The sequence below is a fragment of the Arachis hypogaea genome, chromosome 4, assembly GCF_003086295.3.
Source record: "Arachis hypogaea cultivar Tifrunner chromosome 4, arahy.Tifrunner.gnm2.J5K5, whole genome shotgun sequence".
In the NCBI taxonomy this organism is placed as follows: Eukaryota; Viridiplantae; Streptophyta; class Magnoliopsida; order Fabales; family Fabaceae; genus Arachis; species Arachis hypogaea.
In genome coordinates, this window is record NC_092039.1 from 128022187 (window position 1) to 128042388 (window position 20202).

At 32.2% G+C, this 20202-nt stretch overlaps 1 protein-coding gene across 3 annotated transcripts; it reads right to left on the reverse strand.

Annotated features, from left to right (window-relative positions):
* Positions 1 to 10831: 10831 nt before the first annotated feature.
* On the reverse strand, positions 10832 to 18512 carry LOC112744944 (uncharacterized). Of its 3 annotated transcripts, none has more exons than XM_072234215.1 (3): positions 13515 to 18512; positions 12915 to 12989; positions 10832 to 12124 (listed from the first exon to the last, which is right to left on the reverse strand). In XM_072234215.1, the coding sequence occupies exons 1-3, from the start codon at positions 14779 to 14781 to the stop codon at positions 10953 to 10955; spliced, it is 2514 nt and encodes an 837-aa protein (XP_072090316.1). In that variant the 5' UTR covers positions 14782 to 18512; the 3' UTR covers positions 10832 to 10952. The 3 variants fall into 3 exon arrangements, with proteins under 3 accessions (XP_072090316.1, XP_072090315.1, XP_072090314.1); XM_072234214.1 differs by having other exon boundaries at positions 12915 to 13358; positions 13515 to 14781; XM_072234213.1 differs by having other exon boundaries at positions 12915 to 14781.
* Between the last annotated feature and the right edge of the window lie 1690 nt (positions 18513 to 20202).

A 20202-nucleotide genomic window follows, 5' to 3' on the forward strand; every position in this document is an offset into this window, starting at 1 on the left:
CCAGCAAAGCCACGACCCAGTAGACCACAACGACAGGCACGACCCCCTCCTTGTGGCACCAGACATCGGCTGCATATGCCAGGTGACCACCATAGATGATGGTTCTTATTGTCGTTGTTATTTTGTTTTGTCGATGTGTATTTACTTTTATGTGATGTACGTGATGACACTATCTATGTTATGTTATTGTATTCAGCGATTTATTTATCTTTATATTTATATTTATATTTAGCTGATTGTTTATATTTATATTCATATTTCAATTGTCATTATATTTATATATTTGATGAAGAAACTACAAAGGTGAACCAATTTAAACCTAAACAATTACATATTTGATAAAGATACTACAAACGTGAACCAATCTAAATGCATGATCTAAGCATCGTCCATCGGATTATTAGGACAACTTCTTTTGGTATGGCCAATCTGCCTACAAAGGCCACACTTCTTCTCTTGGTGCTCTACCTCGTCCATCTCATTACGAAACCTGGTAGAAATAGGTCTCCTAGAAGCCTTCCAGTGCATGGCAAGGTTAGGATGGAGTTGCACCCCATATATACCACTCTGGCCAGAATTTCTCATCTGGGATCGACGGAAACTCCTTCTCATACACCCTATATACCCCCTCTTGTCTGTACATCGGATGGACGTATGAACCCCATTTCACACTGGCAGCAACACGGCCAGCAAGCGCATGACAACATAGGAAGTGGAGTGACTGGAAAATCCCACAGTTAACATGCTAGCAGTTAATCGAACTCAAAACGAGCCTTGTGACCAACCATCAAAAGACTCTAACTCCTCAACCAGGAACACTGAAGCCCGTCTGTCACAATAGGTTATGCACATCTTCAAAATTTCGTCTCTGTTCTTTTCAATAGCAGTTATAAACCACTGTGAAAACTGATTACCTGCCAATAATTGTGCATGTCCCTCCTGTCCCTTCCTGATGAACAATTGCTTCAGTCTCTCGTACGTGCAACGCACGATCGCTGAAATTGGTAAATACCGTATACTTTTAAGTACTGCATTTATGCACTCGAAGAGGTTTGCTGTTATATAACCAAATCGGCAGCTGCTGTCGCAGTGTTGTAGCCAGATCTCCTTGTTAAACCAACCGGCCCAGTCAGCCATCTCCCGAGACAATGTCCTCGGTCCATCCATGTACCAATCGTACCCGGCCTTACTTGGACTGTAGGCAACATTAATCAAATACCTCTTTCCTTCGGCAGATTTGAAATGAGACATGAATTTTACCGTCATGTGCCGTACACAGTAAGCATGAAATGCTCTAGGAGGATGCCAACCATTAATGTCTTTTACAGTGCAGCTTTTATCGCTTAAGATCTGTCAGAAATAATCAAAAGGCCTTCCTGTGGCATGGCATGTCGCCTCATATTGGTAAGGAAGAAAGACCATGACTCCGACGTCTCGGACTTAACAAATGCAAAGGCAACGGGAAGGATGTTTCTGTTCTCGTCCTGTGCTATCGATGGATACGAATGGATTACAGTTCTTGAAAGCTTCCACACAAGTAAGGAAGGCCCAAAATACCTTGTCAAACATACTGCATTCATGCACCAAAAGGTGACCATCATAGTACGGTACAACACTGATCTCACATACTATTCCAGGACAACAACTCTGCAGTGCTTACAGTAACCTCGACACCTTGTTGTATGGCTCCTTCCAATCACCGTATATATGCACAATTGCCTTTTGCTTTGCCATTCACACCTTCTTGTATGAGGATTTGAAGTAATAGCTTTGCCTAACTGCACCCTGTAGGGTAGATATCCTCACGGACGGGTTGGATTATATCAATGGGAGGATGACACGGCAGATGAGACTACTGTCCAACTGCCGGTGGTCCTGAGACATGGTGGGTGCTAAACACGTGTGCGCACCTGTCACCCTTCGGACCTTCCTAAAGAAGTAAAACAACCATGTTTCACATGTACATCAACCATAAAAGTAATAACTGAGAATATAGATCACGGTTAAACTTACCAATATCCGAGATTTTGTCGGAGAGCAACTCGGAGACTCCAAAGACATCCTACTTCGTGTTGTCGGTAACACACATGGTACTTTAATCGATTTGACTCCAGAACTTGGTACTTTACACTTCTGCGAATGCTGTAAGTCTTCACCCACTGTAGTATTGTATCTCTGCTTTTGAATCTGTGGCCCACCCTGAACTCCAGACCACCGTCTAAGTTGTAATCGTCTTCACCCATATTGGAAAATATATTTTTCTATGATAGTGACTGGGTACCAACGACAACGCTGGAATTGGGTGTGGGGCAGGTAGAAGATACCGACATGATGGATCCACCGAAGTCTCCATCACAAACTCTTCCTCGTCATCATCTTCTAACAAATCGCTCTCGTTGCTATCCGCAACATACTGCTCGTCATATTCACCGTCAACATCCATGTCATCCAACGGACTAGCAACATGGATCGGTGGTGGTGCAAGACATGGATCATCTTGCACAAAGTCCGACTACCCAGATCTACCGCCACCAATATCACCAACCTCTACAGAAAGCTTCATCACTTGTTCGGCCATGATTCTTCCATGGATGTCAAATATCAGCCGCATATGTTCGTCGCCTTGCAAGCAAAACAGACGAAATCGAAAAACTCAATTTTAGATCAGTGCTAGCAGCTTATACCCTACCCGTCCGATCTCTTTTCTCCCACTACCAGCAACGTTACTCAATATCAGACTCTTTAGCTTCGACAACGAGGCAACTCACTATGTATGCAACAAAACAGAATTCTCACACTCAAGAATGACCTCATTATCACCATTTCTCATAAGGCAACTGGAATACACACGTACAATCAAATATCCAATACTACTAGACATTATGGCTAATTTGCGAAAGAAAAAAGGTTTAGAAGAAGTAGTAAATTTGTTGTGAAGAATACAAAGGGTTGCACATTCTTTTATAGCTGTTGAAAATTTGTCATAACGTATTTCGTTTACACTGTAAACGTCATAATATTTCACGTATTTCGTTTATAGTGTAAACGAAATAATTATCTACGTATTTTGTTTACACTGTAAATGAAACAAACACATCTCAGCATATCAGTTTTATTTCATTTATAGTGTAAACAAAATACGTAGATAATTATTTTTGTTTACACGGTAAAAGAAATAAGTCATACGATACAATTTTGTAAAAAGATTGCAAAATGTTTATTTTCGTAAATAAAATATTTATTTAATTTGTTTTAAAAAAATCCTCGATCATATGTATGTTTTTCTTTATTTTTCTTCTTTTTTGGAATCGATGGACCATACGTACATACTAAGAATAAGAAAAACTATCCATTTTCTTTAATTTTTGGACAAATGAATAGAATAGGCCCAAGTTAAAAATGCAAAATCATTCTGATATTGAACCTCACATGAAGGAGAAAAGACCAAACTATGAGTCCACAACCCACAAAATTGGCTACATTAATGAGAATTGAGGTACTTCCATATTATGTGATAGGATTAATACATTTCTTGTTTTAAACTTTTTATCTCCAACAAGAAGTGGAATTAAATTCCAAAGTGGTCCCTGAGATTCATGGGTTGCATCGATTTTGTTCCCTAACTTACCAATTACACTGTTTATGTCCCGGACTTTATTAAAAATGCACCACAGTCATCCCTCTCCACATCTCCGACTAATTTATCTGCCGCTGTCAGTGAGATCGTTATGGTGAGAATTGAAACTGTTTGACTCATTGTGGTCCCTCTATCTATTTTTAACCTTAATTTCTAGCATGACATCGTCATCACTCTTCATCTTCTTCTCTTTGCTCAGGAACGTTCTTCTCCTGCCTCTTTGTTGTTACTCTTTGAAATTAAAACTAAAATCATGATTGGATGTGCGAGCCAGGGTCAAGGAAGCTCTACATGATCAACGACGAGAATTCAAAGTCAGAGCAGACCGTCACGAGTGCCAGAGCATTGTGGGTGCGGCTGCCGCCCTGTGCTTCGGTGATCCGAAACAAATACCAACCCAGATAAGCCCTTCTTTGGTTGTCCCAATTACAATGTGAGTTTCTCTTAAGAAAATTTTCTAAGTGGTTTTATGTTCTTCACTCCTAACCATACTTTATACACAAAGTAGGGGGAAAGTGTGAATTTTTGGTCTGGACTGGTGATGTAGAAGAAGAAGAGGAACATAAAGAAAGACTGGATGCTACTACAAATGACAATGAACAAGTGAAGGTCAATTTAGCTTGGAGGATTGAAAAATTGGAAACGGAAGTGAGGACCCAAAAATGTATAGTCCAATTCTTAGGCATACTGATTTTTTTCACTGTAGTTGTTATGTTAGTTATGACTTTAAAGTTCTGACAATGTTGTATGTAATATGTTAATGGATGAATGAAAGTAAGTTAGAGTTGCTTTTTTTTAAGTAATGTGCCCTGTTTTGAGGAGTAGTTACTGTAAAGGAAAATTATTAAAAATCATCTAATTTCATAATAGCAGAATGCATAATGCATAATTACTTAAACTGATAAACATGATTGAGTAGCAAACATTAAAGGAACAAAAGAAGTGCAATACAAAAGATCCAACAAGAAATGAATAACTATGCTATTTCAAGATTACTACCATTTCTCCAAAACAATAAAAACACATCAGACATGTATATAATATTAAAAGCAAAGGAAAAGGATAATAACCTTTTTCATATCAGAAATAAAGCACCATTCGTGAGTCTTGTAGTCTCCAAGATCATGAAGCATCTCTGAGAACCATTTCCAAGTGTCTATATTTTTTATTTCAACTATAGCCCAAGCAATCACATAAATGTGATAATTGGCATCTTGCGCCATAGCAGACAATATCTAACCTCCAAATTGGGTCTTCAGAAATGTCCCATCAAGGCCAATCAAGGGACGACCACCTGCCTTGAACCCCATCTTGCAACTAGTCAAACAGATGTATATCTTATCAAATGTAACCTCTCCATTTGGTTGAGGATTGACACAAATCTACACTATAGATCCAAGATTGGTCTTTAGTAAAGTTTCAGCATAGTCCCTAAGCATTGCATACTATGCCTTCTCATCCCCATATACCACATTCCTTGCATCTGCCAAGGCCTTTGCAATGGAATTTCTATTCAGCATAAGATCACACTTTATCCTGAAGTACATAGCAGTTTCGCATTGCTTGAAATTAGGGTATATCTTAAACTTTTTGACTAATTTACTAGCCAGCCAAGCCTTATTTGTTGCTCTATTGGTGTTCTCCCTCGCACATGTATAATTGTCATTGAAAGTTTTGATTTACCAACATGAGTTGTCATAGTCCCTTTAGGCATAGACAACCCGAGCACGCTCTTTCACCTTGCAAACAGTCATGCATCTAATATTATCATTTTTCTTGAATTTAATCCTCCTGCCCTCTTGAATAGTATACTCTCTTACAGCCTCTCTAAAGTCATACTTGGTGTTAAACTTTATTACTACTTGGAGCTATAGCTCACCGAATCTTGCACCATTTCTAAAGATTGGGAATTCATCTGAGTCCTCATCAAATTGTAGCTCATCCTCAAAATTAGGAGGAGTCTTTATTTCTTCTGAGTGCCAAGAATTAGCACCATCAGATTCTGCACTTGGGTCAAGTTCTTCATACACATTATCAATTCCTAGAGTTTCCACAAACCCCAAATCCACCTTTCCATCTGACATATCCTCAACCAAAGCATCATCCGGTTGCATTATTTTCTCTTTTCTCTTAGCCACAGCAGATGCACTTTTCTTGCTATTTCTAAGCTTCTTATTTCTTGGTTTGGAAATATTTGCATTGTCTTCACTACTAGAGTCATCTTCTTGCATTAGCTTAAATGAACTATCCTCTGAACTATCATCATCACCATAGTCATTATTCACAGTTAAATCAACATGAAGAACTTCCTTCCCTTATTAGCAGACTTTCCATATGTTCTAACAGCTTGAGATCTTGTAATTCTCCTAGATAAGAACTGAAGTTTCGACTTCAAATTTGATTTGCTTTTGCCTTCTATGGAGCTACTCTTGGTAGTCTCTTTCAGTTTGGACTTCAGATTTGGTTTGGGCTTTTGAATGGGCTTTTGGATAAGTTTTGGTTTGTAGATGGATGCAGGGTTTGGCTTTGACTTGGACTTGGACTTCAGGTTAGATTTGGGCTTAAGAATGGGTTTGACATAAGTCTTAGTAAGATTTGGATTAGGGGTTGTGTTAGCATCAATAGGATTTCGAATAGGGTCAGGGATGATTTCAGGAGGGTTTGGAATAGAATTGGGGATAGGGCTTGGGTTTGCTTTAGTATCAGTATGGCTTGGGTTGGGGAATGAAACAGGTTCTGGATTCGATTTTGTAGTTGGATTGAAGGTGTTAGCATCAGCTTTGGGACCTCACTTGTGTTCTTCTTGCTCACCAAGTCCCCCTCACAAGGATATTCTTTTTCATCATCATCAAGTCATATCACAACTTCCTTTCCTATTAGCAACTCTGGTGTGGACACCCTATGCTCAAAGTACACATCAATAACTCCATCATTCCTCTGTGCATGAAAGCACATCTTCCTTAACTCATCATCACTTGTAAGAGCCCTCAATCCACTATCTAAGCTCCTCCCCGGAGGCATCCACCAGCACTAAATTATGTTGTCATACCCAAACTTCTTGTAATAGTTTCTTATAAAAAAACACATCTAATGTAAAAAATTCATTTATTGCCCACAAAAACCCTAGCAAAGAATGAAAAACTTTAAACTTTCATCAACCTATATCAAATTTTCACTAAACAGAGATAATGACGCATAACTTTAACTTGAAAAGCATTATTTTTTTTTCCAATTCAGACCTACCTTCATGTGTTCGCAATGAACTCTTTCTCCTTCTGTCAGCGACAATGATCGCACACAACTATCACGGTGTCAGCGAACTCTACAAAGCCGAATATTTTCACCCTTCAAGCCCTAGACAGTAGCTAGGACTGAGGATTTTATAGCGCGGAGTATTGGTGTTCAGAAGAAGAAGAGGAAGATGAAGTGATTACAAATGCGTTATTTGGGTTTTGACTACTCTCAACATTTCTCAAACGATGTCGTACCATCAAGTTTTCTTTTTAGTACTAAAATTGACATGCCAACGTCGCACTCAGTGTGGCATCTCAGCGCCATGTCACTGTCGGCGGTAGGCAAATTGGCCAGAAATATAGAGAGAGACGACTGTGATGTATTTTTAACAAAGTCGGAGACATAAACAATGTAATTAATAAATTAAGGAATAAATTTCTACAATATGTGAATCTCATAAACTATTTTAAAATTTAACTCACAAAAAAATAATTGACGCCATATGCATTATGCAAAATTACTTAGCTAGGTTAACCATTTATAAACGTATCAATTATTGAGAATGTTAAAAATATTGTCACAAGATATTTTTTGTCCGATGATAATCACTGTCTGTCACAGAGTTCACGATAATATTTCTCAAATTAGCAACCTGGAGAGATATTTTACAATTTGCATGCATTATTATATATGATATATCGCACGATAATAATAGATCTTGATCGGCTCCAGTTAGAATACAAGAAAAATTAGTTACCTAAATTCTCCAAAGTAAACCATAGAGTCATGCATGCACTATTATAATTAATTTTCACGATTGATTTTAACGTACACCAAATATAATTATTGTTTTTTTTTTTCGGGTTAGTTGACGGGAAATATAATTATTATTAAGCCATACATTATTGACCCGTTCATGCCCCGTCTAAAAATTCAACCATACGTGTTTGTTAGCGAGTCTCTCTTCCTTTTTTTTTTTTTTGGTTTTACGGTATGTTTGTTTAGAGATTTAGAATTACCTAAAAAATTCTGAATTTTTTAAATAAAAAACTTATTCAATTTACTATTGAATACTGTATATTTGTAAAAAAGGTAAATACACTAACAAATTTAAACTCTTTGACGTATTCAATATATAAAAAAATTTGAAAGTTAACCTATTCTCATCTCTTTTAAGAAAAATTTGTTTTCAACAAGAAATTTCATTTATTTTATTTTCTTAATAAATACTTTTAGGAAATTCATCAACAAGAGATATTACGTTCATTGGATTCCTTCAGTAGTTCACTTATTAATATCACATCACTATCAATGATGTCGGTGCTTTTGTTTCTTGGTGGGTTAGTGTGCTGTTAGTCCCTGGTCAATTATCATCAGATAGCTAGAACCTAGAGGAAAAAGAATCTTACTAAATATGGAATGGGAAAGTATGAGGAGCCAATGGAATATTTATACAATGTGTACAATGGAAGTTTAGAGAGTATTAGAGATATAATCATTAGTGTTACCTTTTCTCATTAGCTGAATCTTTTGGGATGAGTGGTATAATGCATGGTATTAGAGCGCTAGATTCAAAAGGTCAAGAGTTCGAGTTTTGGTGAATCCCAAAATTAGTTTAAACTTTTGGGAAGATGTTTATTATTGCTAGTACTCGGATGGTTATTCTAGATAGTATGAGAGATGTTCATTATTTTGTAACTCAATCCATAAGTGTTTAAAGTATGGCGAAAACTCGAGATCCAGTAATGAAATTGATAATTAAAAATTATTAAATCTTAACTATTACTGCAAGTGTCATAATGCATGAATCTAGCTTTAATCACTCAGATAGAATCATCATAATATATATCTATCATCAATAATAATTAATATATGTATATATCAAAAATATTTGCTAATAAAAAAATAATTAATAAATATTAAATCAAACAACTTCAGACTATTTTTTTAGTTTTCTGTATATATATATATATATATATATGGTTATATGAGATATAACATTAAATATGCTAATGCTAAGCTGTACTCAAGTACAAGAAGAGTATGGAATATTTTACAATCATAATGACGAGACATTTATAAATGATTTCATACGAGACTTTCTTCTGTGATTAAAATTGTCTCATGTTTACTCGTCGAAAAATACATCACAAGTTTTGGAGGAAACGACATTGACCCAAATTCTCCGTGTAATTTTCCACAATTTTACTCACTGATGACTTGTGCAATAAATTTGGTTGAATATACCATAAACTTTTAATATAATTTTTTTTATCATATCATTTTATTTTATTTTCTGAAATATTTGAGTGTTTATCAAAATATTACCTCAGTTAAGATCTTTATATATCCAATAAAAAAAATACATTTCACTTCGATGCGATTTTTTATGGTTGAAGTTCTTTTTTTACTCAAATATCTCAAGAATTAACATACCATAATTATATACATCAGATTTATCTTCTATAATGTGTCAATTTCTGATTAATTGATATTTTAATTAATCTAATTAGTAACTATACTAATAAATTGAGTTGTTTAAATTTTACCAAAATTAATATTTTAACCATAATAAAAATAATTTGTAATTAACTTATTGTTTAAATGACTCATTATATAATTTTTTTAGAATATTAAGAACTAAACCCTTCTTACCCAAATCTTCTTCTTCGTCGAACGAAACAAAGAAAAACAACTCTTATATGTTCTTGCCTTTATTGATTTATGTTCATAACGCCTTTTTTCTTTCATGGCTTTCACTTTATGTTAACATCATTGTTAGATCTGAATCCTTCATCGTCGCCAAAATTAGATAATAATAAAGCCAAAATTAGAGTCTACACCTTGTTATTACGAGATCATCAAACTAAAAGAAGATGTACTTTTAAATATGATATCGCACCCAATAATATAAATATAATAACATTTTTTTATATATATGAATGATGAATTATTTCTTTTGCTTAAGAAGGATCATTCCTTTTTTTTTTATTTGGCCATTTTTTCTGATCAAATCAAACTTCCAGAAACTCTTCAAACTGTACCTAATTACTCTTTATACTGGTTCAGGTTTCCTATGCTTTGTCCTAACTATAGGGCCTAATTAATTGCTAATTAGAATTAATATTGTTTAAGTTAGTAAACCTGAATAATTCTTCAATAACTTCTTCCATTGTAATTATTCCGACAACTTCCTTAGTAAAGAATATTTGGGAAGGGAATTTGTTTATTAATATTTTAAAAATTATACAATGATTTCTTCTAAAAATAATAAGTTAAATATAAATTATTTTTATTATGGTTAAAATATTAATTTTAGTTAAATTTAAATAATTTAAATTATTAATATAATTAGTAATTAGATTAAAATATCAACCAATTGAAATTAACATATTATAGAAAATAAGATACATATTATTTTAAAAAAGACACGCACACACATTATTTATTAAGTACTTGATTCTGAACAAATTCAAATATTAGCGTGAACTAAAAATTTCTGCGATTGGATTATTATTAATAAACTTCTGTTGTATGTATAATTTATTTGTAATAATTTAAAAATATATAACATTATTTTTATATTTTAACAACTTGGATACTTGACTATTTTACTGGGGCAAATCGATCAAATGTACTACAATAAATAATGTATCATTTACTTTAAGTATCTTTTAAGAGGTAGCTAGGTATATATGTTTTCTTGATCTAAATTTTGTATATAACATTTCTTATCTTAATACAATCCTTCTGATCTTTCTTGTTTGCTTGATAATAGCAAAGTTTAATCAACAAAGAACTTTGATTTAATAGGACAGAGGCATGTAGCTGTTTTTAATTAATTGCTTGTTCAATAGGATATGATTTCATATGTGCGATATTTAGACACTTCAGAAGCAACAACTAATAATGTTTTATCTCATGATGCATGGATCTAGTTTTAATCACTCAGAATCACCATAATATAAATCATCAACATATATATTTTAGGTCTATATGAGAATAACATTAAAAAATGTTTAGCTGCATTCAAATACAAAAAGTATAAGATATTTTACAATCATATTAACATGAGACATTCTTATTGATCTCGTGTGAAACTACTCTCCTCTGTAGTTATTGAAATTGTCTCAAGTTTACTACCGGAAGATATATCTAAAGTTTTTAACAGAGACCTTTCAGGAGAATACATCACAGGCTTTGGAGGAAATGGCACAGACTCAAGTTCTCCATGTAACATTTCTACAACTTTATTCATTGATGGCCTATGTGATGGATTTGGTTGAATACACCACAAACTTACTAATATAATCTTCTTTATCATATCATTATCTTCATCTGAGATATCGGAATGTCTACCAAAAATATTACCTTGGTCAAGATCCTCATATATCCAGTCAGGAAAATACATTTCACTGCGATGTGATTCTTTATTGTTGAAGTTGTTTCTTTTTCCGAACATCTCAAGAATCAACATACCATAACTATATACATCAGATTTATCAGAAATTCTACCATATGCTCGACTAAAGATTTCTGGTGCAATGTAACCTGGAGTTCCTCTTGTGCCTAAAATAGATACATTACTCTCTTTCTTTTGACAGATTCGAGCTAGTCCAAAATCTGAGATTTTTAGACAGAAATGTTCATCTAGAAGAATATTTTCAGGTTTTATATCAAGATGCAAAATTTTTGTTGTGCATCCTTGATGCAAGTATTCTAACCCTTGAGCAATACCAATTGCAATGTTATGCAAAATACTCCAATCCAAACTACAAAAAGCCTTAGAAGATTCTGCTTTGTAGATGTATCTATCTAGAGAACCATTAGACATGAATTCATAAATAAGTGCTCTTTTGCCTTGATCATAACAAAATCCTAAGAGTGAGACAATATTCACATGAGATGTCCTACTAATACTAGCAACTTCATTTATGAATTCTTCTCCATTTCCCTTAGACTCAGTTAATATCTTCACTGCAACTTGACGACCATTAGTTAAACGTGCTTTGTATACGGTGCCATATCCACCTTGTCCTAGTTTATCACGAAATAAATTTGTCATTCTTTTCACTTCGGAATAACTAAATCGCTTTGGTGCCAAAAATTCATAACCTTTTATAAAATCCTCAATGTGGTGATCATTGTATGTTGTCTTGAAGATAATCCCATAGATTAAATTAAGACACCTCTTGCGGTTGTAAATAACCAGAACAAGGATCATAATAACTCCAGCACTAGCTATCGATATAACTGTATACATATGCAAAAAATGGAGAACAATTACATACACTAACTTGGATCTTTAGAAGAATAGCCACAATAAGTATGAATAACTTGAAGGAAGGAAGGAAGGAATTATTATTATTATTATTATTATTATTATTATTATTATTATTAAGTAGAAGGAAGTAGTATAGACATAAAAATAAACGACAAGCTAAGTCTTGTTTTATCTCTTTCTTTTTTGGATAAATCTAAAAAATACTAACAATTAGCCAATATCAATCCATATAAATTTCGGATTTATTATTTTAAATTTTTGAAATATTCAAGTACTTTTATGTTTATTATCTCGGTAACTAACGAGACCATCTTTCTTTATTGTTTACTAAATAAAATTTTGAAGATGGACAGAATACTAACATGAAATTTGAGAACAAAATACCACAATATCAAGTTAGGATAGAAACTTAAGTGATTGTACTTGAGTTCTCACATCAAGTCAATTTCATGTAAAGTTAATAATTAAAAATCGTTAAATAATTTAATTGATTTGACTAAATTTTCATTTAATGAATCTCAATTAGTTGACTGTAATTGAGTTCTCACATCAAGTTAGACACATGACAATAATACCAAAGTTAAAAACCATAGAAAAACGCAACTAGTAACCGTTAAATATAATTTTATTTGCAAATTTCTAAAAGATAATTTGTAGTATTGATTTTTTATTAAATTAAAAAACTAAAAACAATAATTTGAAACTAAAGCTTTTCTCAAAAGATTCTTATATGGTACATGTGAAGGTCGGTGGAAGTACCTGTAATCAAAGCAGTTGGGATTGGCCTTGGTGTATGGTCGGAACCATTAGAAGGAAGCACAAGAAAATCATTGCCTGTGGCAATAAAGTTGACCTTTGGTGAGAATTTGGGAATATTTCCAGCAAGGTGATTGTTAGAGACATTCACAACCTCAAGTTCATGCAATGTTGTCAATCCTTCAGGTATTTCACCCGTCAAATTATTCCCATCCAAATACAATTCCCGCAAATTAGTTAAATTGGCAAATACAGGTGAGATTGTGCCCGTCAATTTTAGATTTGATAAATTGACCATTCTAATCTTATTTTTGTCATCACATGTAATGAAACTCCAGTTTTTACAGGCATTATTTCCTCTCCATGAACGTGCCAACAGAATTGGATACTTGAATTTCGCAGCAATTTCAAGCAAAATGGTCACTTTGTGATCACAAGGTCCTGGATCTTTGTGACAGAAACCATTTGTGGTGTTAACACCTAGATTCGACGTTTCAAAAAGACTGAAGGTAATAATATTTGGTAGAGGACCTTGCAAAAAGTTATAGTCCAAATAAAAATCTTCTAACTTTGGAAGAACGATGAGAGAATCTGGGACCACACCTGTTAATTGATTGTGGGCAAGTTGTAAATCTTGTAAAGCAGTGCAACGAGACATGTCAGGAATAGGTCCTGTAAACGAGTTCCCCTGAAGCCACACTTGAGATAAGTCGAGCATGTTTGAGAGGACATCAATTGGACCTGACAACCCCTCATCCTTCTGGTTGTTGAGATGCAAGGTGGCAATCTTGGACCTTCCAAAAGACTCCGGCAAGACACCAGTGAGGCTGTTGTTGGAGAGAACAACAGTCTCCAAACTTGTCAAGGAGTCAAATATTTCTGGTAGAGGGCCCATGACATTTGTAGCAACAAGATTGAGCTCTTCCAGTCCTGTGGACTGAGTCAAGTTTGGGAAGGTCCATGGTGCGAGGTTGGTGTTGTTTCCCAACTTCAGCTGCCTCAAATAGGGTAGACCCTGAAAGCAACCTTGGGGGATGGAGGTAAGGTGGTTGTTGGATAGAGAAACAGTAATCAAGTTGGGGAAGAAATGAGACAAGTTCGGTAGGGATCCCATAAGATTCGTAGCCTCGAGTAAGAGGTAGGAGAGTTGCAATGAGGAACGAGTCAAGTAGAGGGGGAAGGTCCATGGTAGGAGGTTGGTATTGTTGGCCAAAGAGAGGCCACGGAAACTGGTTAGATTGTGGAAGCAACCCTCAGGGATGGAGGAGAGGTTGTTGTTAGAGAGATCAAGATATCGCAGAGTTGGGAAGGAATGGGATATGTTTGGTAAGGAGGCCATGAGATTCGTAGAAGAGAGGTAGAGGGAACGGAGTTGGGAGGAGTGAGCAGTCAAATCGGTAGGAAAGTTCCATGGTGGGAGGTTGATATTGTTTCTCAATCTCAAGATCTGCAAACTAGTAAGACCATGGAAGCAACCATGAGGAATGGAGGTGAAGTTGTTGTAGCCGAGGTATACGTATTGGAGGAAGGAGAGGTTGGCGAGAGAGGGAACAGGACCACTCAGATTATTCTGGGAGAGATCGAGTTCTGTGAGTTGGGAGAGGGAGTCGTTGAGGCCTGCAGGAACTGTTCCCGTCAGCGACTTTGAACTGAGATCGATCTCTTCAATCCTTCCACTTTGATAGTCGCAATACACCCCAGTCCACTGGCAAACTGGCTTCTTGTTGGACCAGCCAGGGGGTTTGAGTGCATTCATAAGCTTCAACATGTATGCACCTTCACCATCGTTGGACTCAACACAACCCAAGCAAAGCAGAAGCATGCACAAACTAATAATGTCATTTTTGGATCTTGATTTCAGGTATGCCATCTATGGCTTCAATAATAATCCACAACACACACGCCTATAAAATGATCAACAAAGAACAAACAATTGTTTTAACTTTCACTACCTCGATGCTCAATCATACACATCCACCACCAAAACATATAATAATGAATGAAACAACTCCAAACTTCAACTAATACAAATTCTATTTGCCAACAAAAAAAAATTTTGATTTAACTTATACTAGAACGAGACTCCCGCGAGACGGTAAATTAATGATAGTATATAATAAATATTAAAAATTGTTATGTTTTGTAGAATTAAATTAAATGTGTAAACAAAAGTTAAATTTAAAAGATATTTTAGTTAAAATAATTTGTAGTATAAAAGATTTGAATATTAGAGTTGTATGTACAAAGTGATATTTTTATTTGGTGGTTTGATTTTTGCATTTATTTTAGTTGATGAACTTAGTCTTCTTATGTAGCGCTCGTCCTCCTTTTTTTTTATTGGTTGTTATTAGAGTTGTTACTTTCTTCTTTCTGTGTAAGTTCTTGTGAAGACATGTTCTTTATGAATTATTGAATTATATGCATTTTTTATTGTGTTGTTTGTTCCATCTTTGCAAGTATGTTCTTTTTCTGAAGATGTGTCTTGAATTTGTATAATTTTCTTTCTCCTTAATCTCTTGATGGGTATGTGATCTTCGTCCGACGATATTAGTGTTGGCGAAATTGGTTCCTATAATCAATGAATAATTTAAATTAAAAATAAAAATAATGTCTAAAATAAGTGATTTTTTTTTGTATTACCTGTTTTATTTGTTGTAATGGGTGTTGAAATTTAGTGTTTTTGGTTGGAACAAATGTCTTGGTAACAAATGGGTGTTGAAATTTAGTGTTTTTGGTTGGAACAAATATCTTGGTAACAGTGTATTGTTGAGAACTTTCTTTAAGATTAAAATCATTTACATTAACTTCAAATATAAGTGAGGTTGCACAAATTTTTCCATGTCATTACTTTTTTGGAGTGCCATAGATTTGAAGCAGTTGTACCCAACAATTTTTTTGCTTCGCATCAAATAGTACAAAAGTTGTTGTACTACTTTGATCTGAAACCTTTAATTGAATTTTGAACCTAAAATAAGTATTGGGTTAGTAACTAATAATATGATAGATGGGATTATGAAAAGTATATAGAGTTACCTTATTGTTGGATATTGTGCGGTGTTTGATTACATGTGCTACAAATGTAGTTATCTCCTTTTTCATATGCTTTTTTCGTACACTTTTCATATTCAACATAATTATCTCCATTGAGTAAGTTTGAGATGTTGTGTAGTTCGAAATAAATTTTTTGTGCTAAATTTGATGTAATTTGAAGGAATAGTGATAAGAGATTTATATAAGTAGTTAAAATAGTATGGAATTTAAATATTTGTAACGTAAAATTTATTATGATTAATAATATTATTATGACATTTGTAATATGGATGTTTATTACATTGAATGAGTTATTTATAAAAATTAATAAAATAATTATTGGAGTTATAAATTTCTTGTATTTATAACGGTAAGATATAATAAATATAGGAATATAAATTTAATATCTTTGTAAGTTACAAATTTAGTTAGACACTATTAATTTCTAATTATTGTCATTGATAATTATTGTATTATTTTTTGTACTTTTTTTTTGCTGATTTAAAAATAATAGATAATTTGACAAAAATTGAGTAGTTAATTCTAAAATTTTATCAAATAAGTTTAAAAAATAATATAAATAAACTTATGTTTCTACTTTTATATATTAAAAATAGATACTAATACTATTATTATCAATAGCATTGTTAAATCTCATTCATTTTGCACTCATTCACATTATCATCTTTATATTTAATATCTATACACTACTTCATTTTGTCATAATACCATTTTTCTTTTGCTAAATAGCTTGCAAGAGAAGAACTTTTCTCTGTCAGTAAGTAATTCTTTATTTAAACATTATATAAAACTTAATCATAACTAATTTTTTATTTATAATATTATTTAAATATTATCTAAAAAATTATAAATGTTTTTTATGTAAATGTATTTAAGTAACAATAATAATGAATTTTTCTTAAAGCAAATTTGTTTCTGGGGTCCACCTGAATCATTTTCGAATGCCAAAATTCTAAGTCTTTGAGGCCACATTGTTCGCCACAATTGACCTGTATTTTATTTTATTTCTCCTACTAAAGTCACCTCAAAAGTATGCATTATTAGGGGTGTACGCAGATTGGATCGAAAATAACCGAAAATTTAATTCGATCCGCATAATTTCTATCGAATCGGATATCATATATGCATTTTTTAGTGTCAAATCTGATTCGCAAATGTTAGGATCGGATATATCCCACATAATTGAACATTTTCTTTTTAATCATATTTCTATATAAAAAATTTACTAAAAATATTTCTTTCACACTTTTAAACTTATTTATTTCTAAAATATTTTTAATCAAACTTTTCCTAAATAATAAAAATAAAATAATACAATATATAAATAATAATTACTAACTAAAACATACAAACAAATAAATATAATACCAAACATATATATATTTATTTTATTTTTTAATTATTATTGTGCGGATCTGCGGATCGGATACACAGATATAAAGCAGATATCCACGATCCGATTCTTAAAGGGTGCGGATCGGATCCTATCCGATCCAATCAATATGCGGATCGGATACGGATATTTAACGCGGATCGAATACGGATATGATCGGATCCATGAACACCCATATGCATTATCATTTTGAGGCCACATTGTATTTATCATGTTTGTTTTTTTTTAATTGAAAAATGTTTTTTTCCTATGAAAGTTACGTTTGTGGTGGAACATAAGAGAAATAAATGTGCAGCACAAAAATACATACGTTATCGCTATAAGTATAAAAGATGGAGGGAAACTTGTTTGTGCAGGGAAATAGTCAATTGCATGTGTTGTGTATCTTCCATTGATGGTAAAGCTAAGGAGAAACCAGTTATATTGATGGTGAACAGATAAAAAAAAAAAAGCTTAGGTGCAAAATGTTCGGATCGCTGATGCTGGTTGCTCTTTTCATTGTCTTAGCTTACTTTTATAACATCAATGTCCAAACAATAAAGAGCATGAATAAGATAAATAAGAAATTGATGTGAATTCATAGAGTAATAAGTCAATATAACTCTCTGCATTGCTGAAATTTGAAATGAATTTATTATATGACTAATTCTATAGCGTCTACAATTTTTTGTCGATTTAAAATTTATTAATTTTATATTTTTAAACTAAATACTAACTATTTAATTTTGTAAAATAATAAGATATTTAAGCAAGATTGAAGGCAGTGACAGACTCAAAATTTATGTTAGAGGGCAAAAATAATATACATTACTATAAAAAAATATATTAATCCAAATTTTAAAAATAAAAGTGTACATTAATTATTTGAATACAAAATAAAAATAAAAATTACATATAATAAAATAAAACGAAAGATTTTTTTTAAATATTTTTTATTATTATTTCTATAAATAAAAAATATATATTCTAAATTAGTAAATTGATCAATTAACTTTAGAAATTTATATGCAACATAATTATATAATAAAATAGAACGAAAGATAAACAAATAAATAATAAGAATCACTAAATTGAGAATAAAATAAAATATATAAATTTATGAAGAGAATGAAAAATTTGATTAATACTTAAACTATAATTGTTTTTATTAAAATTTGTAAATGAAAATATCAAAAAAATAAACAATGAAATAAAAAAATACATAGAGTCACAGAGAGTTATATAAAAAAAATAGAGAATTTAAAATTTATCTTTTAATGAAGAAAAGATAACCACTAAAAAAGGAATGAAAAAAGAAGGTTGAAACTAAGAAAATAATTTAAGAGAATAAAAGAATGATGACGGTTGGAATTTAAAAATAAAAAAAGATTAAATTTAATTAGGTTAATTAATAGTTAAAATAATAAAAAAATAAAGTGAGTTTAAAATTTTAAATAATTAGACTAAGTTTATTTGTAATTGAGTCATTTAAAATTTAAATAGAAGCATATTATAAATTATATATGTATATTTTAAAAAAAAAATTAAAATAAGAGTGGGGACAAATGCCCCCTCATTATACTACTTAGTTCCGTCCCTGATTGAAGGGATAATACAAGACACGAAAAATGCGTGGCCTAATGGACTCAATGAAATTTCAAAGAAAAGGATAATAATCAAGACTTGAACGTGTTGTAGAGTTTATTTTGACTTATATATAGAGTATAGATAAAACATAATAAATAGGTGTATATAGGAATTTAAATATTCAACCTAGTTTGGTACTTTTTTTCTTAACAAATATCAATATCATTAAAAATTATTTCTTCATAACAAAAAAAGTAGTCATCATCATGAAAAAATTGAAGGATAGAAAAAACTATTTTTGAGGAAAAGTATAAGATGTGTTTGGAAAAAAACTATTTTTGTAATTGATTTTGTTTGATTTGAAATTAATTGAATTGGAAATGAATTATAGTGTTTAGAATTAATGATATAAAAAAATTGATTTGATTTAAAAAAATAATATAATAACTTAAGCGAACATTTTTACTCTTTGTTTATCACACAAATTTTTATAAAAATATGTATATCAACATATTTTTATATAAATATTTATGTTGTTTAACTAATTTTTTTTCATACAAAAAAATTGGCACAGAGTGGAAAAGGGGTATAATAAAAGAGAAGTTGGAAATTTTTTGGCGTTTCACTGTTCTTGTTTGTCCCATTAGTTATTCGTCAAAAAGAGAAAGGAAACGCACAAAACATGATATGATTCATCTTGACCAGGAAATTACCTTTTTTTTTTGTCATAATCTAATTGTGTTTACACACAACCTTGTTGACTACGAAAGGGACTCATACTGAATTGCCATTATTATTTGTAAAACAAATTTAATTAGAGAAAAAAGATTAGTGTTGTTTAATGGTTAAAATTAAGGCAAGTCACGCGTAACACATTCTAGATTACGTTTGTGAATTTTTAGTTTTTAAGGAAAAAGAGGTGGAAAAAATATTTTAAGTGTGTAATAAATTTGTTAAATGATTTTAAACTTTTGGAATGTTAGGGAATTAGGAGAAGTTGAAAAATTTTGTATGATAAAAAATTTAAAAAATAAATTTAAGTTGGACATGTTAAGTTTGATAGAAACAAAAAAGGAGGTGGTGTCTAAGTTCGATGTAATATAGGAGTTGTTGTTAATATAGGATGAATTAATTTTTAAATTGATTAATTGTTATAAAGAGGATATGTGGTTGTGTGTAGAAGGGGTGATAGCTAAGGATAATTTTCATTGTACTATTTGTTTGGTATACAGACTACATGTGAGGGTTGAGAAGATTTCTATATGGAAAGAGTTGAGTTAT